This window comes from Calonectris borealis, chromosome 5 (genome assembly GCF_964195595.1).
Source record: "Calonectris borealis chromosome 5, bCalBor7.hap1.2, whole genome shotgun sequence".
Lineage (NCBI taxonomy): Eukaryota > Metazoa > Chordata > Aves > Procellariiformes > Procellariidae > Calonectris > Calonectris borealis.
In genome coordinates this window covers 29,247,486-29,271,469 of record NC_134316.1, presented here as the reverse complement: position 1 = coordinate 29,271,469, position 23,984 = coordinate 29,247,486, and the positions used below count along the sequence as shown (strand labels likewise).

The following is a 23,984-nucleotide window of genomic DNA, read 5'->3' as shown; positions in this document are numbered from 1 at the left end:
AAGAACACCTGTATTTCATTCCCTCAAATGAACTATTATTTCCTACCATCATTTTCTTTTTAGGAAAGACCATCCAAACCAATCACACATTTTGATACTGGTTATCACCATTCAGTCTACACTTTTAATCTGTAACTTAAATATAGCCTCCCGGTTCTGCACAAATACCATTACTAAGAAACCATGTTTCACCAAAACAAGCATCTCCACTTAATAAGGAGCATCACACATTAGCAAACTGACCAGGAAAGCAGGCAGTGAAAGGAAGAAACAGCAAAATCCCTGTTTCTTAGACAGAAGTTTCCGTAGCACTTACAGGTATTTCTCCAGAGGGTTGGCAGAATTTTTTCAGCGTTGTATGCTGTTTCAACAATTTCACTTTATCCAAAGTGAGTCCACATCACCAGTCCAAATCATTAAGCAGTTACAAAGTTATCAAGTCAATAAAGAGCCGCAAATCCAAACTAAAGACTACATAAAAAGCAAATTCACAACAGTCTTCTATCATGATTGATGTTGTTTGAAAACTGTCACCCAGACGTTGCAAAATTAACCTCTACGCCTCCCCTCTCGCTGTATCTGTATAACAAGGTTTGAGAAAGTACTGTACACACCAAAACCCCACGCCCATGGTGTTTTCTGTTGCAGAAACACTGCCTGTACAGAATTTAAGTGAGCAAACATGCTGACTACTACTAGTTTGGTTAGTCAGAATTACAAAGCCGAGAACATGTAATTCTTCTACAGGAAAGAAGATGTCTCAACAAGAGTGACAAGAAATGGAAGTTCAAAGGCAAGTAAAAGATAATAGATATAGTACCCTGCCCACAGCTCTGCTAAACTAGAAGCGAAATGGCAGATTTTTGTAATTGCCAGCCCCATATAGTCAAATTAAAATATGAAAGTTACATTACATATGTAATATGTCCTATGAATAATAAAGAATCTAATCAGCTATTCTATGATTACCTGACAATGGAATCCTTGCTTATATTGCCCAAGCAATGCTCTCAGTAATTAAAAGATACAGTTTAATTGCTAAATTCAACAGTAATTAAAATACAGTCTAAATTTGTTAACACCATATCAAATCTGTAACTTTTATTCAATTAACAAGAGCAGCCTGTATTGCTGAAGACAGTGCCCATGTTTTATATAAAGGCATTTTATAGATTGGACATAAGCCTTAAGCATGAGAATACGCACCGTCTTCAAGAGAGAAATTAAAGGAACCTTCCTGTACCTCATGCATCTGCCTTACAGGGGAACCACAGAATTCACTTGACTTCAACAAGGAGTGCTCTTATGTTCCTATCTACCTCTAATGAAATAAAGACTAGCAGGAGGGGTCAAAGTTTCTCATTTAACTAGTCAGCAAATTTGGCAGCCCTTAAACACAGGACATAGTGGACGACAGCGGTGTGGCAACAGTTGCCTTGCCTTTCCACCAAGCACTGCAGAAGGCAAAAGAATTGGGGGAAGTCTTAGACCTCAGATTCAAAACACAGAAGGTACATGCAACAGTAACATCTTAAAATATTTTCAAGGCTCCCAATCTGATGCTTCTTTCTACCTTTTCAGTTACGCCAGCACACTCTTTTGAGAGACCATCACTAGATACTTGCTGAGCATAACAAAGTAGTCAGATCAGTTCCCCGACCCACAGCACGCCTTATAAATAGCTGAGCTATTTATAAGGGCATTAAAAACCAAAACTGTGCAAAGGGGATATAGAGAATACTTTAAGTTTGCGTTACGGACAAACCCTTTGCAAAGCACTCTGTGTAGCATCAGTAAGATCTTACAGGTAGAGCGCTCTGCAGAATAAGGCTTAGAGCATTCACAGACCGTGGACCGAATCACTGAGCTGCCTGAACACAGAACAGAAACAGTCTACTTAGTGTGAAGGCACAGATATAATGTCCCTGACCACATAAATGTGGAACAAAGCCTGCACTCCTGCTGATCAGTGGTTAGCATATACCAAATACCTCTGAAAACATGGGCAACTTCAGCCTCAGAGTGAAGACCAAAGGCAGAGTGACTGTGAGATCCTTTACGGGAAAAACATGGTAGTATCTAGGAGTTGTGGATGCATACTTCTAAGTCTTGAAGGTCAATGAATATTGAATTCTCCATTATAGTTGTGCTGGGGAGTTTTAGATTTTAATCTAGTTAGGTCCGGAATTTTTTTTTATAGCTACAGATAAAGACCTTCGAGAAGATTTAGGAAAATGCCTTGTTTCCTGACCCTCAGGAGAAACATCTAATAGTGCTGAAGGAAGACGAGGAAGGTGAAGCCAAGTTTCCCTCACCTCCAAAACATAAGCAGTGCTGTTAAAAGCTTATTATGCTTTGCTGGATACAATCATAGTAACAATGAGCTTGCTTTTTCTCTATTCCCCCCCAGACCCCACCATCCATGCCCAGTTTAAAGCTTTAATTTCAGATAAAAGAGAAAAAACAAGTCCATTTACATACAATATCCATGCATAATAAGACAAGGTTAAACAAAGGAATGCCATAAATCATGCAGTTTAAAGTTAATTCCAGTGGAATTTCAGTTTTTCAGCAGTAAAATTAAGGATCTGACCTTTGGTCTCAGCATCAGCTATTTGATCTTTGGCCACTTCCTCTTCCTCTTCGGCCATTGCCTGAAAGATGGCAGTCAGGAAGAAAAACAGCAATTCACATAGTGGGCCTTCAGTGTCATTTCCTACAAGAGCTTCCTCTAAAACTTCTGTGAATAAAGTTTAAGAAGCGTCACTTTTGCCGCAAAGTTGGAAAACAATTATGTACTGAAGAACGAAAACATTTTTTTTTCCCCTTCAGGTATGATAATCAAGTTACTTTTCCATAATTTACTGCCAATATTCCTAAGCTGATGCTGTCAGAAAGAGTGCCGACAAAACAACATTATTTTCTTAATATATAACTGCAAGAGTAAAGTACAAGTAGACATTTTAATAAGTAGATTAACAGCTTCTACATTGAAATTAATTTTGGTTTTCTAAACACTGCAGAAGTTGACTGTGAAGAGAAAACTGGATTGATATGCACTTGTAAGCACTGACATATTAAAGGTGCACAGAAAATTTTGTAGCACTGGTACTTCGGTGCACTTAAGATGTTTGGTTGTTTGGTAGGAGAAGGGACACCACAAAATTGGGGCACCTTGCCACATAAATGACAACTTGCCTAAAGTCACTCCTTCAGGAAATTCATCTTGAAGATCAAAAAGTTCCCCAAAAGCATATAAAAACTCCAAAACCATCAGAGCATCACCAAAGATCTCAGGAGGAAGTCTCGTCTTCACTGGCATTGGAACAGGAAGTTCCTGCAATCCAAATGGGACAACTTAATATCGTATTTTGTTTCTGCAGAGTACACAAGTGATTAAAAACAAAGTGTCTATGATTTTAAGGAGTGTATGTGTTAGGTTTCTTTACATTTTACTGAAAATAGTTCTGCAAGATACATAATCAATTATCACAGTAACATCTGTGGTAGTGCTAACTTTAAAAAACAAAGAGCATGCAACTTGGCCGTAAATCTTTTGAGATAAAAGTTTATTTATGTTCATGAAGTTGAATAATTTTATACCTTTGTTTAAAGGAGCTCAAATCCGCTACAAATTAAGAACACTGGCTGTCAAGATTTTTCCTTTAAACCTGTATTATTTTACAAGAGTTTTGAATTTAAGTTTGTTGGAACTGTCCAGACAAGCAAAAATAAACATATTTTTTAAAAGTTACTCATTATTGCTTGCAAAGACAAGCAAACAAAAGGCCAACACATTCACATAAAAACACACCCATCTAATACTAGGATATGCAAGATCATGTCTAATGACTGAGTGTTCTGGTATTTGTGTTTTTGCGTTGGTAAGCCAGTTATGATAGCTGCAGACATTTTAAAGGGAGCTGATGTAACCATGTACCAAGACCACTTAACAGAGACACCACCTCCAAATCACAGATGACAGCATCTAACACTGAGTTTGACTTTCAAATTAATATCTTGATGTAAATCTTCAAGATTTGTCTTCACTTAATGTTCTTAGCAGACAGAGTCAAACAATTTCCAGAAGGATGGCTCCTTTCCACAAACATTAACGAGAAGAATGCCAAATACTATGCTTTCAGAAGAACAGAGTATGTTTCCTGAGAAGGGAATTTTTTGAAAAGCAGTCTATGGGTAGATCTTTCTTCTTGCTTCCTCACCTAAACTCATCTTTATTCATATTCTTGTCAATTTTCACTGTAGTGATGATACTACTCTCCCACCCCTCCCTTTTTCTTTTCCAATTGAAACATAGCAGCACCGTTTTGCACAGCTTCCTCTCGTTTTGACAACGCTCTTCCCTTTCTTCAGTTTCCTCTCCCTTTCTGTACACAGCTAAGAGTTTTCACTCTCACCTTCAAAGGCCTATACAGCTCTCCTTGCAAATAAATTCAGTTCTCATATTCCTCCCAACCAGTGCTATCACTTAAATTAATTTAACACTCTCCTCTATTCCCACTTGTCCTTTTGCGCTGTCATGTTTCCCTGTGTATCTCAACTAAACCCCTGTCCTTGTGTTTCTGACAATTTTGCCTCCTTTCATTATCCCCTGCCAAAATTAATCGTAATAGAGTGTACATAAATGTATAACACTAGACAATCTTCTATTACATACAGCCACACTATATTCTTGTTTGGAACATTAAGTTGTTTGGGAGGTAAATTCTTGTTACTTTCTATAGGTTTCCAGGGTCATCCAGAAAGATGCTCGTTAAGCAAGAATACTGCTAGAGTTTAAATCAAAAAAATGCCGCAGGGAGTAACAAGTTAATGTCCTTTCTACCTTTTGCAGCCAAAAATTTGGTTTCTTCATTACTCAAATCTTTTAAGTAACTCAGCTTTATTCTAGGTGAGCTCACGCTCTATATTTAACAGAAAAGTCAGGCATACTCAATACCCTCCACTCAGTAAGATCAGTGCTTTAAAAATACATCTGTTCCATGTTAAGACTGAGAACGGCCTGTAAAGCTTTTCTGGAGGGTGAAAATGCAGATGCAGACGATCCTATTAGCATCACCACTGGGAAATATTACATGACTGCGGGTGATTCACAATCCCTAGCATTCAGATCAGATCTAGATCTGCCTCTGCATTAGGGAATCTAGCTTGGGCACCCTGTAAAGTACAAGCCTAAGCTATTCCAAATTCAAGCATACCTTAAGATCATCACACTCCATATCTTCTCTAGGCTTACTCCACTGTTTCAGGTATTCCACATATTTTCTTTTTTCTTCACGCAGCTTCTCTCTTTCCTGAAAGACAGAGTCATAATTGTATAAAAAATATGGTCAGATCGCCCTATTAGTTTCTAGAACTGCACCACTTACTATTTCAATCACACTGAAAAATAAAACTAAAATATATTTAATTAGAATTAAATAATCTAATAATTTTTATTTTGTATAAGAAGATATTGGCAAAAATGTTTAGAATTAAACTGGTGATACTTTGTTGGATTAGACATGGGGTTTTGTTGTGGGTTTTTTTTTGTTTGGTTGGGGTTTTTTTCATTTGTTTGTTATTAAACAGAAGTGGTTGAGGAAAAAATATCTAAAAATAAGAGTATTTATGAAAGTTGCTGCAAAAAAAGACCACCAAAATAGATAGTGGATGTGGCTGCAGTAAAATATAATGGAATAAATAATTTCTTCATATTCAAAGTGACAAAAAGATATTTAGCATTTCCCATCCAAAGAGAAACCACAAGGAAACCCACAACCATTTAATATGCTGTGAATCTGATGCAGTACAGTGTCTTTAACACTTAAGTGGAAGACAACCATCAAATCAAATACTGTCATGCATTATTGGCAAAAAACCCCACCACCACATTACTTCAGAAGTAAGTTCAAAGTGAACTTTTTGTGAACTAAAATTATGATATAGAGAATGTTACCCAGAAATACAAATCCATAATCATATAACAGCCTATTCTTCTGAAGTGCATTTCTATGAACTGAAAACAGTTAATGGAAAATAACTTGAAGCAGATAGCAACTAAGTAAACTAGAAAGCCATTATACTGTTCCTATATGAAACACATATACTGCAAATGCATTACTTTTTCCTTTTCTATTTTGAGTCTCTCTTTCTCTTCTTTCTTCTTCATCCTTTCTTCTTCCACAATCTTCTTTAATTCTTCTCTCTTTTTTTCCTTATCTTCTTTCTCCTTTTTCTTAGCTTCTATAGCACTTGCCTTTTCTCTTTTTAATTTAGCTTTTTCAAAAGCTACAGAGAAAAAAACCCAAACAAACCAAAGTTATTTTTTCTTTTATAAAATGTTAATTTTATTTAACTGTGCTAAATAGACTGATCTTTTTATAATTACCATATGAAAAAGATATTGTTATGAAGACCGAATTGTTTCTATGCCAACCAGAAATTCAATCACTTGAAAGTTCTTTAGAGAATCAGAATTTTAAGCCTAAGTATTATACATGTTTTATAAGGTTGTCATCACTGTAATAAAGTCAAATTTCTCTGTTTTATGAGTATACAGAAGTTTATTACTTGTTTATTGGTTTCTATCAAGTGACATATAAAGATGAGAACTGATTCCAACTGCATATAATTACAGCAACATATTTAGTAATGACTGCTTAATAAAAGCATGTTGCAACTAGGTGTGGCATATAACCATGAAATATTTGTGATAGTAAAAACCTTTAAATAAGTGATCTTTAAATCTTTAATTATTACCGAATTACTGAAAAGTCAATACATTTGAAACCTACTTAGTATTTCAGTGGGTTTTGTGCAAGTTTTGCTTCTGTTATACAGTTTAAGCTGAACTTTAATTGGTAATAAATGTTATTGCCTGAGGACATCCAGATTTCTTTGTAGTTGCCTGCAGAAGAACAGCAGGATACAAATTGCCACTTTCTGTGGACAGACAATGTCTGTCAACCCACACACAGGCTAACAAATAAAAGGGGGTCAGGGGGCTTACCATTTTAATTAATAAACAAGAAAGCTAGAATCACAAGTGAAGAAAATGAAGAGAGATCCTTACTTCTATTACCAAGTGGATGGCACTCAAAAAAAGATTTTGATTACATTTTCCTGTAAAATTCTGAAAATGGGCTAGGTTGCTTTCACAGATAGCTACTACACATACATTGCAAACAAAAGCAGTGAAGTTGATCCCCCATAGTCTTCTCCATACTGAGAAGCTTGATTTTTTCAAGGTACTTGGTATTTTGCTACCTTTTCACATCATTAGTAAAGTACTATAGCAGCTCTTTTATAAGAGTCTTTATGAATATCAGTAATTGCCATTCCAATTAAACATTATTTACAGGTAAAATGTTTAGATTAAATATATTATTACATTAATATAGTACATTTGAAAGTGTGCTTTTAAGCTTATTGTATGGATGGGATCATACTTTTCAAACAACCAGTATAATATGTTGCTGGTTTCAAATTAAAGAACTGCATCTTTTAAAAAAAAAATAAAGTTTATAATCATGGGCCAACATTGGGCCAAAAATGAACACACAGAACAAGAGTGACACCACAGGTTTTTTTAATTATTATTATTGTTGTTACTTATTTGATGCATTCATCATCATTTTGTGTCCTCAACAAAGAACACTAAGTATTTACAAAGTCTGAATATCAACAACTTTCTAGTGAGGTGGCAGAAAATACAAAGAATACATTTGGATCTCCATGTTATACAACTTATTTGTCTCCCACAGCATTCTCCTAGAGAAGCTGGCGGCTCACGGCCTAGACAGGTGCACTCTTCGCTGGGTAAAAAACTGGCTGGACGGCCGAGCCCAGAGAGCTGTGGTGAACGGAGTTAAATCCAGTTGGCGGCCGGTCACGAGCGGTGTTCCCCAGGGCTCAGTACTGGGGCCGGTCTTGTTCAATATCTTTATCAATGATCTGGACGAGGGGATCGAGTGCTCCCTCAGTAAGTTTGCAGACGACACCAAGCTGGGCGGGAGTGTTGATCTGCTCGAGGGTAGGAAGGCTCTGCAGAGGGACCTGGACAGGCTGGATCGATGGGCCAAGGCCAACTGTATGAGGTTCAACAGGGCCAAGTGCCGGGTCCTGCACTTCGGCCACAACAACCCCAGGCAACGCTACAGGCTTGGGGAAGAGTGGCTGGAAAGCTGCCCGGAGGAAAAGGACCTGGGGGTGCTGATTGACAGCCAGCTGAACATGAGCCAGCAGTGTGCCCAGGTGGCCACGGTGACCAACGGCATCCTGGCCTGTATTAGGAATAGTGTGGCCAGCAGGAGCAGGGAGGTGATCGTGCCCCTGTACTCGGCACTGGTGAGGCCGCACCTCGAATCCTGTGTTCAGTTTTGGGCCCCTCACTACAAGAAGGACATGGAGGTGCTGGAGCGCGTCCAGAGGAGGGCAACGAAGCTGGTGAAGGGCCTGGAGCACAAGCCTTATGAGGAGCGGCTGAGGGAACTGCGGTTGTTTAGTCTGGAGAAAAGGAGGCTGAGGGGAGACCTCATCGTGCTCTACAACTACCTGAAGGGAGGTTGTAGCAAGGTGGGTGTTGGTCTCTTCTCCCAAGTAACTAGCGATACAACAAGAGGAAATGGCCTCAAGTTGTGCCAAGGGAGGTTTAGATTGGACATTTAGGAAAAATTTCTTTACTGAAAGAGTGGTCAGGCCTTGGAACAGGCTGCCCAGGGAAGTGGTGGAGTCACCATCCCTGGAAGTATTTAAAAGACGTGTAGATGAGGCGCTTAGGGACATGGTTTAGTGGGCATGGTGGTGTTGGGTTGACGGTTGGACTCGATGATCTTAGAGGTCTTTTCCAACCTTAATGATTCTATTATTCTATGATTATTTCAAGGCTGATTGTTCTTTCATTGTTTGAAACTATATGTTTCAAGGATATTGGGTTTTGGGGTGCAACAGGATAACACAAAGATAAAATTAAGCCAGAACGTGTCTTAACTAGCCTTCTAGAAGTTGCAGTTAACGCCACACAAGAAAGGAAGCAGCTTTGACGTTGATCAGCAATTACCTTGTTCTGTGCTGTCATTTCCAGCCCATAAACAAATAGATACTAGTTGTGCAAAAAAGTGGACACACAAGTTTAGTGGAGCCCATTAAACCCTAGTGTCCCCATCTCCTGTGAAGAAAAAGCCCCGAGCAGCCTCAGACAACTTTGCAGTTATTTAAGCAGATGTTGGACCAGATAATTTCCAGGCATCCCTGCCATCCTAAAACATTCTATGATAATGGAAACGAGAAGTAGAAACCAGAAGTTCACTGAAATATTTCCACAGATGAAAGCCTTTCCTTAGGAAGGACATCAGTGCTTACAATCCAGAAGAACATCTCCTTGTCTGAGCTTTGTCTCCTCAAGAAGACACACCAGTTTACCTAGTTAAACCCATACAAAAGGTATGTGGGTCCCCTTACTTCATTTGAAATCAAGTTTAAATAGATCAGAAAAGGGTCAAAACTAAGCTAAAATAAATCAATCTCTTAAGTGAAAATAAGAAATAAAAATCTCTTAAGTGATTTCTGCTCTTTTAATTAGAAAAATTTGTAAACTTACTGTAAGTAATCTTGCAGAACATTTAGACATACTTTAAGTATCTATGCACAGACATCTTCAGAAAGACTCAAGATTTCCTTAAGGATTATTACAGGTTTAGAAAGCATTGCAGATCTTTTAAATTTTGAGGTAGTTTTTCCATTTACAGGTTTTACTTACACAACAGATTGATTTGTGTTAAATGTTCATGTTTTGATATACCTTCAGCAGGTAAAATTTATACATGACTTCAGAATCCAAACTGCTGCAAGAATTTTATCTTGCTCTTTATTATCTGAGATAGAAATCAAGACAGCTGGACTGCAAGCTTCCTACATTTCCCCAGTTTAATTGAAAAAAAAAAAAATTCAGGAAACAACCATTCTAACCACTGAAAGGAGCACTTTGCAATAGTGCTGTGGCAGTGCACGCTTATTACATTTTCCCTTTGAAAGGTACAACCCCAAAAATACTCTAATTATGGCCTGCTCTCAGACCTGCAAAAACTGGTTCTACTAGTCACAGGACTAAACCTCAACTTACCCATGGCCTGCGTATCTTCTTTTTGCTTCTGGAACCTTGTCTTTTCCCTTGCTACTTTACTTTTGTTTCCTTGGGTATTTTGTTTAGCAGTAATCTCGTCCTCCTGACAGAGAATTTGGAGGGGAAGTGGAAAAAAAGAACATGATATCTACAGTGAAATGACCAGCAACAGATATTCCCAATTTTTCAACAGTTCTCTAATACAAGAATAAAAACAGGTTGTAAGAGTTTCCCACAAACATACTAATTAGTCAGAGATCCTGCCTAATAGTTGGGATGGAGGACCCAAAACTTTTTCTTCCAGCTTTCTTTTTAAATGAAGTAGTTTAGAGCACGAAGCTTCGCTGTGTTTAAATACAGGCAAGTGACATAACTGTATCTGAGGGCAAGTGACTAATTTGTACTCTTAGATACAATTATAAGTTTTTTAGCAAACTATTTATTAATCATTCCCAGAAGGGACAAGTACTCTATGCACCTTCACAACCCATTGAAAAGCTAGTTTCTTGGTGAGATCACAGAAATAAGATAGATAAAAATAAGAAGATAACTTATCAAGTATGGTCCCTTTTACCAGCTTAACTATAAAGCAATTACTTTAATAGTAATTATTTAATTAATATATCCCAATTCATCCTCAAAGAAAAAAAGCACAACATCAACCTTGCATTCCAACTGTTCTGAAAGTTCAGAGAAAATGGAGGAACTTAAAGACTACGCTGATGTGTCTTCACTTGGAATTAAAAATGTTATTACTTACAAGACTAGTAGATGCCCTCTTTGGAGGTCTCCCTCGCCGTTTGCTTGCAGGACTGAAGATAAATGTGGGTGGGTCATCAGGAAAGAAGTAGGAAAAATTTTGTTCTGCTAGATTATATTTTGCAATTGATGTTGCCTTAGTAAGAAAGATGAAAACAAGATATTCGTTGTGAAATTCTTACCTTTTCATAAATATACGCTAATTAATGAATCACTAATTCACAAAAAAGAAGGACAATAAAAGTAACTAGATTCACAACTGGTTAGCTTAGGATAAGAAATAACACTCTGAAATAGTATAACTGTAGACTTAATCCACCAAGTGGATAATAATGCACACATTTGAAAATAGAATTTGGCCTCATTTGGTAAGATTTTATTTCTTCAGATGCGTTTTAGCAAACACAGCTGGACACAGTCTTCCTAGCAAGTTACTGAAATGCGTCGAGAATGACTTTTGACAGAGAAAGCCGGAAAATCAATTTACTGAAGAATCACATAGTTCTCTATCATACTTAAACATTCCTGGAAGAGGAGAAAATTTATGACTTCTCTCATTCTGAATTGTCAAAGTTTCTTTTCAAGTCTGCTTTCTCAACCTGGTGACTTCAGGGGGTCTGTCCTTATCAAGTGATATGGATGAGGATACAAAGGAGACACTCCAAATAGGACATGTTCGCGTAACTGCTGAAATGCAAGGCAATCAGCAAAGGAACAAAGAGACACTCCACAAAAAGCCCAAACAAAGAGAAGATGACAAATGCACACATATACAGAATTTAACAATTTTCCTGAGGCACCAGAAAGCATCGCTAATAGATCACTAGACCCAGCACACTGTATCACATCAAGGACAACATGATCACGAACAAGCCCAAGGAAGGGGGTGGTTTATCCCTTTCAGCTCTATTTTCTTCTATTTCCATTTCTTTAAAAGAGAGACTCTAAAGTTACAAACTTATTTAGAAACTAGTTGCCGTTGTTATTTTCCACAACTTTCAGAGGCAAGACTCTCATTGATGCTCTCATCTCAGAGCTTTCCTGTGCAGAATGAGCAGTTACACAGCTTTATGAGGATTCCTCTTAAACACACACACAAAATACCAGATGTAATAAACAAACATGCTACTTTCAAAAAAAAAAAAAAAAAACACCAGATGAAGATAAGAAGGATTTCAGGGTCAAGGCTGCAATATGCAGTGAAAGAGTCCAGGATCTCCTACAGCATAGCAAGCAAGGCAAGGAAAATCACTGCCTATTTGGTAAGCGTGGAAAAAGCCACTCAATTCCTTGAACACAAGGGAACAGAAATTCTCAGTCATCCTGCACAGACCAAGGTGTGAACTTTAGTCTGAACTTGTACTAACTATCACCCTACATCTCCACATAAGATGACAAAGATATGCATCTTAACATCTTCAACATCTAAGGCCTCATCAAAAGCCCATTCCAGCCACCTGAACTCTTCGGTACTTCTGTTTCTCTGAAGAACTGGAGACTGAATTCAATCTACAATAAAATATTTTCCAGCTAAAAGCACTACAACAGAATAATATTAGCTTACTGTACCAAAACAGAAATAGTTAATTTTTATTTGACTCAGAAATACCAGCTGCATACCTTGAAGAATGAAAACAACTCAAGTGTTAGACTAAGCAAAAATATATTATGTTTTAATAAACAACATTTTTCTAGGTAAAAGCTCCCATTTTTATTTTGGGGACTTTTCTAAACTGGTAGCTAAAGAAGAAATTAGAGAATTAAATTCTGCTTCATGTACAGAAAAACTACTATCTTGTATACAAGCAAAAGTTAACAAAAATCTGTTTTTACAGAAAAAGTTGCAGTATTCATCCTTTTATTTTGAAAAAGTCAAATATTAACTCAATATATTATACCTATAAAAAGCTAAACTTGATGTAGTTTAAAAAAAAGAAGCTCTGAGCAGCTAGTAGAGAAGAGCAAAAAAAAAGACTGAGTAGGGTCAATATTCTATCCCACAAATTATTCCTTCTTATTTACCTTAGTTTTAATGACTCCATCATGTGGTTCACAGTGTTGTTTCAGAAAAAGTTTAAGTCTATCACGAGAAAAGAGATGTTTCCTCCGGCTGTATTAGGAAAGAAAGGTAGCATTTATCAACTAACATCTTTATTGTTTAAGTACAGCTGACAATATGTGCAAGAACACATGTAACAGATCATATGATTGACCTTTTTCTCATTCTTGTAATTATAAATTACACCCTTACTATTGTACTAACAGCCCTTCTTTGCAACCCCAATTCAATTAAAAATTTCCTTATGAACAGAACAAAACCCAAGTAATACTTAAACAGTTGTTTTAGGCATCTGTAATTTTTGTTTTGAAGATGCTGGTATGTCCTCTTTCATAGACACATACAGACGAACTCCACAGCTTATTCATCCCCGCTAGATCCTCCAAAAATTCCTTTCTATCATAGCAGCTTTTAAAATTCCCAAATAAAACTAAAGTCCGATTGTTTCAGAAGGGGGTGAAAACAAACAAACAAACAAGGCCAGCAGGAAAGCAGCATTCACATCTCTCAAACGGGAAGGCAAGGCACAGAAGTCTCAAGCCAACAAGCGAGAGGGGTGAATTCACACACCGCTTGCTCAGGCTGTGGCACTCCTCACTACAGGACAGTGCGTGCTCTGAATGCTTCCTGGCATCCCAGGGAACCCGCAGTACTTCACGGGAAGGAGAAAACCAACTACACAGGAGTAGTTAATGAAAAAACTAATCTTGATTCATGCTGGAACTAAACAACTTGAAACCACTGAAGTTTTTTTCCAAAGTATCCAGTTTATATAAAGTTTTGATGAACAATCTACTCTAAAAAAACGTTTTAACTAAATTCAAGACAAAATTATGTTATTTAAGAAGCAAAAACTTTTTGCAGCTTTCTATTTTAAAGCAGTAAAGCAGTCTGATTGCCAATGTCGGCTCCAACATTTCAAACCAGTAATGCTACCACACAGAGAGAGCTCACAATACCAATAGTTCATCAGTATCATAGCACAGGGTTCTCAAACTTTTTTTCACCTACTCCATCAGTCATAGCAGTAGGCACAGGTATCAGAAGTAACAACCGGTCTCATCTGTGTGCCAACGAAAGCACAGAGACTTTTAAGGAGTAGGTATCTGTGTTAATACTAGTAAAGCTTGGAACCCTTGCTACAGAAAGCCCATGAAAGACAGTGTTTTGTTCCAGTGGCTCTAATTATAGTTCTAACGTATTATTTTAAAATGCCATTTTATATCGAAAACATCTTACAGTGACTTACACAACTCACACAGTTATAAAGTACAATTTTAACTTTCATATGCTAGTTTTTACCTTAGTTGCGATGCCTTAACGATAACAGCTTCATATAGTTCTTTTTTAATAGGTTGGACTTTGTATTTGAACAAAAAAGGATCAATTATGGCTTTCTTCTCCCTACAAATATTTTTAAAAATTAAAAAAAAATAAAACGTTAAGTACAATCACAAAACATCAGTCTTACATTGTACACATTTAATATATTTATACACATACACAATGGACCTCTTGAAAATACCCAGCCATATTTAATACAGGCTGTAACTTCTACTGGTACCAAAGAGGACCTATTCACTTCTGCCAACTTTTCTGCCATTAGATTTAGATCGGCATCAAAGCCAGTTCCTGCAAGGAACAGGAAAAGGGATCAGGGATGTTGGTTTTCTTAATGGGGAGATGGGACATGAGAAGGGAAGAACAAAGAGGGAGACAAGAAATCATACATCCCTATCCCTCAGAAAACCATCTCCTTAATACCCTCAGTACTTGTGATGGCAACAGGAAGGCAGGAAAAAGGAGAAAAAGATGATAACGAGGGAGTCCAAAAGACAAAGTTAAATAAAATGAATAAAAATAGTAGCCACAGAGCTACGGATTACATCTCAAAATGAATAAAAGACAGGTAGAATATTTTTCTGAAATACCAATTTAAAAAAACCACCCTCACCAACAACATTCTGAAAATAACAGGAATCATAAGGCAATGCATCTACACTTCAAAATAAATGCTTACCAAGTTACATGTTTTTTTCCCTGAAGCGTACTTCCCTTTTACAGCTATCAGCTACAGAGAACTAGATTTTTTTCCCCCATGGAAAACATTTCTTCAGTTTTAACATAACAGTAACTGTTTTCTTACACCTCTTCCTAGGATAATAACCACCCAGGTCTGGTGTGCTACCAAAACAAAATTCACTCCTTTAAAAAAACAAAGACAGGGTTTTTGCCATAGACAATATACTTTAAATAGTGTGGTATATTTATGGACAGACTTCATGAACAGAGTTAAATTACTGAGATTTTCTTTAAATAATGTTGCATTTTGCTACTAAGCAACAGAACTAGCTTCTCCTAGGGTGGCAATTTGTAATCAAAAGTTGTATTGCTTTATCAGGAAGAATTCAACCGTCATCTTATTTCATCAGTAAGGGAAGGTGAAGAAGTTATGTGGATGAACTAGGAGATTTACAGCTATGCATTTCATCATCTTTGTCGGTCCTCCTGGCATTTACAAAATGCTTGAAGGTGGAGTCTGTGACAAAACAAAATAAATCAATATACCACTTGCTATTCTTTACCCCTATGAAGAACACACACAAGATGTAGTGAACTGTACTTTGCAAGGTTGTTGAATACGAAATTAGCTCCAATTCTTATTTGTTCCCCACTAACTCTGTGAAATAGAAGTTCAAACATTCAGATGCCTAGTAATAAATACATTAATTCATACAAATGAAGTGTAAAAGAAACAGTACTTATCCACAGTTAGTGTCATTTTAGATAAGAATAATTTGCAAATTTCTGGAGAAAAATAATTTATGATGATTAAATGATCAACATAGTTAAAAACAAATGAAGGGACAGAAGAGAAGATTTAGACTTGGAAAGAGCAACACGTCTACTGGACCTACAGATAAGCGCAATGATATACACTGTCTGCCTTGCAAGACGCTATCCAAGTTACAGTCTCAAGTTGACTCACCAAGTGACCAACTCCAATTTAAGAAAAATAATTTAAAAACTCACCCAGCTAGTCATAATAGCAAAACAGAGAAACTGTGTAAACAAAGTCAGTCTGTATACACACTGGCAAGATTTTAACATCTCTGCCTATAATTTTAAGTTTGTTAAAAGAGGCTTCATATTTTGGTCATACCATGACTTGGTCTTCCATGATCACCTTCAGTCTCAAGGTAGGAAAGCTAAAGTAATGAAGGCTGTTGCTAGGAGTTTCTGGATAGTATCAAATACAAGCTTGTTCCCTCACCATACACCCCTGCGTTTCCAGTCCTTTAGTCTAACAAGCTAAAGAAGGACCCAAACAGATAATGTTCAGATACAAAATAAAAAGCATCAGAGTGCCAATGTTATACTGAAAGTATATTAACTTATTTATACATTCTGAATAGATTCTCAGCTCCGATACTGTCTGTAATCAAAAGCAGGGCCCAAAGAATAACTGAACGGTTAACTCTTGTATCGTTAACCTTTACTTTTTAGTTTGAGTAAATCCTTCTCTCACCTTCAATGGATCGTATATAATATCCCCAACCTAATTTCCAAACGCACTAAGTTTTTTCTGCTTAGTTTCTGAGTTTCCAATGACTATCTTAAAAAGTTAACATATTCCTGAAATCCTCCTCCATAATTCCAAATTTAAAGTCAAAATTTTGCTTAGTGCAGAAGAGGAAGAAAAAGGTCATTCAGTACACGTAGAAAGTGTTAAAAATTACATAGATTATCTAGTCGCTTTGGCATAAAAGTCATAATATTATTTTTGTTCTATTTTACTTTATAAAGCATTATATAAAACACAAAAGAGTTAGCAAAGGTTAGACCCATTTTGCAGCAGAGATCCCCTACAGCAAGTCTTCACGAGACAGCTCTGACAGACTACCAGATCCAGAGGAAAGAATAACAGAGTATCTTGTAACTTAGTAGGTGAAAACTGGAACTGACTCGCCCATATTATACTAGTTTCTACTGCACTCAAGTAAACATGCCTAGCACCTGGCAGAGTCTTGCATTTTTTGAATGAGGTTATTCTGAACCACCAACAGATAATAATCTCATCAGCCCTTCAATTACTTTGGCACGGTGACCACATGGCCTGGACATAAATTTCTGCTTACAGTCCTGCTGTATTATATTCAGACAGCATGGTCTTAAGGTAGCTTTACCAAGAAACTTCTGAGACCTTGTCCTTCTGAGTTACCTTGTCCAGGACACGACTATCTATATTATCTGGTCTGAGTCTTGCTGGAGCTACCTATATCTTGCGGTATTGAAGGAACTAGAAAAATTGCACAGAAAATTACTGAGGGTTAGAGCATCAGGAATACATCTAAAATGAATGCTGTCCTCATTTTCCAAAGAGAGGCAGTGGCTTTTCTTCTTCTCTTTAAATAAGTCTGGGAATAGGAAAAGTTCGCTTGAAGAGTGCTTGCTAAATAACACAATCATTTACGGTCTCCTTACGCTCCAGTGCAAGCCTTACACAGAAGTAATCTGTCAGTATATTGATCCTGATAGAAAAGTTGGCCTCTGCACACCTTTGCTGCTGCCAAGCTACTTTATACCGAGCAATTACAACTTCCCACTTGGAACTGCAAATATTTTCTGGAATCCAACTAAAACTTCAATATGGAAATACAGCAACCTGAAGACTGATAACAGCATACTGGTTACACCATTCTAGGGACAAGCCAACAGCACTTTGCAACAAAATCCTGACTTCGAACCTTCCGATAAAGATTTTAAGCTGCCTTTGATCCTGTACTTCCGTCTTTCCTTACAATACAAAGTGGACTAAGACCTACCATCATTATTACTAGATTCAGGGGATGGAGGGATGAGAGAGGAAGAAAGGAAAGAGGAAAGGTAAGAATTAAAGATGAGGAAAGATTTGTTCTGCTGAGACATTGTATAGCTTTAATGACAAGCACTTTTTGAAATATCCTGTTCATAATTTCTTCTCCAAATAGAGGCGGAAAACTGGATTGAAGGTGGTAAAAAATCTGGATGGTAAGGTTCCACTGGCATTATTTCCAAAAACTTTCTGTTACCTCTGCTTGCATCACAAAATTTGCAGAAACAGTTAACCCTTCCCCAAAAGAAAGATGATACTTCACTTCAAATTGAATAAACACCCAAATTTACTGCCACGAACCAGCCAGCAAACCTAGAAGAAATTTTTCTAGTATTTCTGATGTGGTTGATGGTTCACATTACTCATAGTCCCAGCAGAAGGAATGCCATGAATTAAGTTGCAGCTAGTATTGTATATATTTGGCAGCACAGGCCCCTCAATCTCCAGTCTGCTGCTAAGTGCTAAAGCGAATGCAAGAGTTCAACCTTACCCCTAATGACTAGCAGTTTAAGGTATGAACACTGCTGTTCTATGATGATCACTATCCTACAGTACCAGAGGGTCCCAGGGCACAGCATCAACAGTTTAAGATCTAAGAAGATTGCTACCTTTTGCTTTGCAACCCAGGCCTTACAAGGCAGCTTGTTTTTCTGAGGGAGTGCAGGAGTGAGAGCGTCCTGGCCTCTTTCTCCCTGTACAACCTCAGCTTTTACTGCAGAACACAATAAAAAAGGTCAGCAGGAACACTTGTACAGAACGCGTGGCTATTTCTGCCCCGCGCAGACAGAAGCGGGGTCAGAGAAAGGTTGGTATCTCTAATGACATCTATTTTCAGTTAAGATTCTCTAGCCTTACAGATTCTTTAAGAAAAATATTTGCAGATGGCCCATCAATCTGTGCTGTGCTCCCCTCCCCCTCTCTCACAAACACACTGAGCATCTGCTGTACCATTGTTTAACGGCACTGCAGCTTTGCACGAAGGCTGGGTCTCAAAACCTGGAGATGTGTGTGCAGACAGAGGCAGAACTGTGGTTCTGCGCATATCAACGTGACACTGGTCCCAAGGCAAACAACATTCATATTCTCCACATCCAAGTTTCTCCTTAAACAGCAGAATATAGTCCCTGAAGGATTAGGGCTGCAAAACGATGTAATTCAATTCAGTGGGATTTCTTATTGTTATGAGTAAGGGTATAAAGAATCTTAGATGCCAATATACAAAAAATTGACAACAATGGTCTACTTTCAGATACTTGCTACAGGTACAGCAAGTAAAGGTTTGCATATATCCAGAATATATCCAGAAGCTAATTGGAGTGTTATTACACTCTTGCATTTGTTATAAAAAGACTCGCGTAAAACTTCCAGTAAGCACTTTAAAGCCGTAAGAGGTTTGCAATTTAAGCTTGTAGCATAAATGTTAGTTAGGTATGCCACAGAATAGTGCTTCAAAAATTTGTATATTCTCAAAAGATTTCTCTTTCTAAGAGAAAGAAATTACTTTCCCTCCCTTGTCAGCATTGTCAGAATAAGTAATCAGCTGGGGAGAACCACAGACTGACTGGGAGTGTAAGGCTCAGTCTTACTACCAGCTCTGCATGCATGGAAGTGACAGCAATATAAAGGAATCAATCCCACAGTCAGCTCTCTGCACACTTGCATTATACCAAGACCAACCTCCTTTCAAATGCCATATGCCTTCTGGAACACAGAAAATGCATTTATTTTCTCAAAGATGTAGGACCTCTTCATGAACAACTTGGACGTTGCCTTCAAGAGACAGCAGAGAATTTTAAAGATTATTTATCCCATGCTATCTTCTTAGCCAAGTGAGGAGCCTCACCCTACTTATTCAAGGCATGTCAGGACATGGAAGTCCTCATGCTGGAATCAGTGAGACTAACTTCTACATCCACATGATATCTCCAAGGCAGTGACAGTTCACGTAAAGCCTGTATGTTGGTACATGCAAGATTGGGGCCCACTTCAAACCCTCTTCTTCCATCAACATTGTGCTTGTAAAGCACAGAAATCTTTCTTCTCATTATACTGCTAGGATAAGCTGCATAGATAAGCTCAATTACTGGTCGGTAAAGGGATACTCCAAATTAAACACCACAATTATAGCCAAAGAAGCGCTCTCTTATTCAATGTTATTAAGCTACTCCAGCCTATAGGCAGTTCCTTAAGACAAGACATACACTGTTCCACTGCACCTAAAATCATAATCAAATCCATGAAATACAATGGTATATATTTATGTCAACACATGCACAATGAAGAAAGCTTTGTATATTTGTGTATTTTGGACAGAAACACAGTAAGTCTCTGGAAAGACTTTTCAGAGAGTTCAGGTAAGAGCATGTCCTCTTATTGTAAGGCAATCTCAAATCTGAGCCCCATGATGGAAGTGAAGTAGTACATCATGCCAAGTAGTACCAGACTGTAGAAATGCAGAACATGACTGCATTTTCCAAGCTACAGCAGCACAGGTTCCACAGCACACAGGACTAGTGATAGTCACGCATGGCTCTTCCACCATCTCTCAACAGAAACACTGTCATTCCAAACAGATTAACAATGATTATTCTGTGGGTACTCCATTTCTCATAACACACAGTTCTCTGGTGGATTACACATAGCATAACTGGTACCTGTGAATATTCAGCTTGTCACCTTCAGCTGGCTGAACACTCACGATCCATACGGATCAAATAATTTGTTTCAGTCAGACCCTGCCACGTCTGTTTTAGTCTCATTTCTAGCCCGCCCAAATGCTTTATACTGTAAAAGTATCATTTACCCATTTTGTGCAGAGCTATTGTGCGTTTCTGAGTCGTCACTGTCACTGATGACAATTGTGTCTTCGTCAGCACTGCTGGCGTGGCCGTTCGCCATTCCATTGTGATGGGCTGGAGCTATGACTTCCAAAATCTTACACTGCAACCTGAAATAAAACACAGACATTTATTACCATCGAAGTCTTTCACTAATGCAAGGAGTCTAAAGTTGTAGCAGGTGTTTTTTTTAAGAATACATATATAACTGAACATTGTCTTGTCTACCAAATAAGTAAGTACCTAAGAGCCCTGCACTGAAATACTAGGAAAAAATATTAATTTCATGAGTTCCATCTAATAAATGAACAAATTCACCTGCTTACACAGCTATTAGCTTCACTACTCAGGACAACAAATCAAGTCACTGGCAGAATTATTAGTGGTTGTGAATTTTTTTCCGTTCTCACTTAAGTAAACTAAAAGTTAACTTAATGTGTTACTTCAAAACTAGACACCAAACGTTTTACATTTATTTTGATAGCAGTCTAAGAAAAGCAAAAGATTTTCAGATCCTAAAGTATTTTTACTTATAAGAGATCATCTTCTACTGCTGTCGATGACCTAAATAAACAAGGCCGAAATGATCATTATGCATCTAATCTTAATAATGGCCCCTTTATCTGCTGACACATATTAAGGCTCCATCTGGCATCCACACAATTGACAAAACAAGTCTATCCCTTTGCCATCCTGAATGCTAGTTATAAAAGGCAGAATTAACTACATATTAAAAGTATAATTAATCACACTTCATGCTGGGTAACTGTATTATAGTTGGTTCTTAACCACTAACTTTCACCCCTTTCTGGAATTCCATGGTTCATATTTTTTTGTTTAATCTCCTAAAGCCTTGTCTGCTTCATGAAAATTAACTATTGCAGTCAATGGATGCTGTCACATACTACTACTAAAAGCTCAAAGCGTGGGGGCAGAAAGAACACATAATAATTCTCTTCTCTGGGCACCAAACACTGTCTCTTGGAATGAATAAAATAGAGCACAGGACTTGAATTACCATGGCATCACGCCTAAGTTAAAAACAAACAAAAAATCCCCAACAAATCTATGACAGACAAATTCTAAGTGTTCTTCTATCTGAACGGAACACTGGCAAAAAGGAAACGTCAAAATTTAAACACCTCTTTCTGCAAGCAGACAGTACCATCCAAAATCTGCACACATTGAGGGGGGGGGGGGGGAAAGAGAGGGGGGCAGAGGGAGAAAAGTTAAACATTAAAATATCCTAGGTCATATTCACTTGTGAATTTAGCTAGGACCAGTAACGCAGTTAGTGCCTGTAGCTGTCCTCCCCAAGCCTCTCTCCAACAGGGAGAGAGCTCCAGGATGCTCCAATGGGATGGGTTATTTAAAAAAAAAAAAATTAAAATAATTAAAAAAAAACCCCAACCTATTAACAACTTTATATATTCCTGAAGACAACAATATGACCAGTGCTTAATTATCCACAGGGACACCAGAGCTGCCTGCACGCAGGGGCAGCCTGAGTCCGCTGGATTCACTGACCGCAGGCACACTGCCGTTCCAATGCAGCCGGCCCCGTTTCCAAAGCTGGCTGGTCTGGGGCTGAAAGACACATTTTCCTGGTGAGTGGAGCCCAGGCTAATTAACTGCAAAAATGTAAATAGACTCCGTGTAAAGAAGCAAGAGCACCCAAGTATGTAATGGAGACAGAGCCTAGTGGCTGTTCACAAAATAAGTCCAAGTCCAACGAGGCTTATTAAGGTCTGGCCCTGCACCAGACTCCAGCTGAGCCCTCAGGGAAAAGTCTATCATCACAGTATCTCAGTTTTCCAATATTTGGAACATCACAGCCTCCCCCTCATACGAAGTAATATGGAGCTGACTGCATGGCAGAATGCGTATTATTAGGCTCCAACAGAGATCACCTGCTAAAAAAGACTTCTTAGTAGAATTATTTTTGTTTCAGATTATACAATATATTTCCTAGAGAGTTCAATTCAATTTAAAAAACACTTTAAAATTAATTTCTAACGGAAAATAATCAAAAGCACCAATGCTTAAGGCTTCTGACACTTTTTCTAATTTGTTTACTATTTGAAGACCACTAGAGGGAGCGCATATACACTAAATTTGCAATCACAGTAGAACAGCCACGTGAAGTCAAATCACAACCTACACTACCCAATGCCATGAAAGGACAAAGCAGCTAAAACACACACACGTGAATCAATCCTCCTGGACAAAAAGACTTCAATATTTAGTCACAGAGTATTTTACCAACACTTAATTTACCTGTTTATCCATCGGACAGCCCTGTAATTTACAGGGTATCACATCTCCTTCTGTAAGAATGGAAATTATGTATTCTACACACTTGATTCAGTAACTAGCAAAATCCCCAATACAGCTGCCTTCCCCCTCCCCCCCCCTTTTTATTATTAAACAGGGAGAATGACTAATGGAATAAGCTATCACAGAAAGCAAGTGATTCTCCATCCTCTATGCCAGCATTCAAATAATTACCAGAAATCTTTGGGGAAGGAATCAAGTGAAACACACATTACCTGGCTCAATAAAAGCATAATCCAATGAAATTTAATGGTTACTGATAGACAGGGGATTACAGTAAGCAATGCAACTGTTCCTTCTGGCATTAAAGAAATAATTATCGACAAATGAAGACTTTTTTTAGCCTTGCTACATTCAAGTCGTGGCTAGTAGCAGCCCTGGGCTAAGAGAGGCAAAGCCACCCTGCTTCTAGTGCGAATGAAGATCTGCTCTTCTCAATATTTCCCCAAGTTCACTTACTACAACTCTTATTTTATATCACAAGGCACATAAATCAGCAGAGCTGAAAGCTGAAGCAAGACACTCAAATGAAGTGTACTACTTGAAATACTTTCTAAAAAGGATACCTTAAGATCTTTACAGAGCTTATGTCAAAGTCAAACCATGCTCACTCACTATTTCCCATAAAGTAAGAACTAGGGGCACCTCCATCTAAAAAGACAGTGGCGTTAAAGTAAATAGATATGTACCCCAATATCCCCCTCAGTCAGGAGGCAATTCCTTCAAATAACGACAAATATTGTGAAAAAGCTTACAGCCACACTAAGTGAATCCCAAAGGTATTCAGAAAAGGATCAGATAAATTGAGAATAGAGCCATCATGAACTTTTACACTATAGTCCCAGCAACTCTAGCTCAGACACTGACAGCCAAAAGCTAGAATAGTAAACCTGCAAAAGGACTACCCTGTACCTCCTTCTGCACTACAGGCTGCTTTCAACAACAGGGTACAGGTCCTCTGACCTTACCCAAGGATGGCCTTTATGCTCACAGCTT

The 23,984-nt window shown here is 37.9% G+C and overlaps 1 protein-coding gene across 6 annotated transcripts in view; it reads right to left on the bottom strand.

The window, feature by feature from the left end:
- Window positions 1-23,984, bottom strand: part of BAZ1A (bromodomain adjacent to zinc finger domain 1A) — a 66,347-nt gene that overhangs the window by 25,262 nt on the left and 17,101 nt on the right. For 4 of the 6 annotated variants that reach the window (XM_075151671.1, XM_075151672.1, XM_075151673.1 and 1 more), the window contains exons 4-12: window positions 20,621-20,764; window positions 14,244-14,345; window positions 12,905-12,992; window positions 10,884-11,018; window positions 10,124-10,226; window positions 6,125-6,291; window positions 5,220-5,315; window positions 3,199-3,337; window positions 2,594-2,740 (exon numbers count right to left, since the gene is read on the bottom strand). In XM_075151671.1, the coding sequence (XP_075007772.1) occupies window positions 2,594-2,740; window positions 3,199-3,337; window positions 5,220-5,315; window positions 6,125-6,291; window positions 10,124-10,226; window positions 10,884-11,018; window positions 12,905-12,992; window positions 14,244-14,345; window positions 20,621-20,764 (1,121 nt within the window). Of the gene's footprint in view, window positions 1-2,593; window positions 2,741-3,198; window positions 3,338-5,219; window positions 5,316-6,124; window positions 6,292-10,123; window positions 10,227-10,883; window positions 11,019-12,904; window positions 12,993-14,243; window positions 14,346-20,620; window positions 20,765-22,931; window positions 22,982-23,984 lie in introns of all 6 variants that reach the window. The other 2 variants (XM_075151676.1, XM_075151674.1) reach the window with 2 other exon arrangements.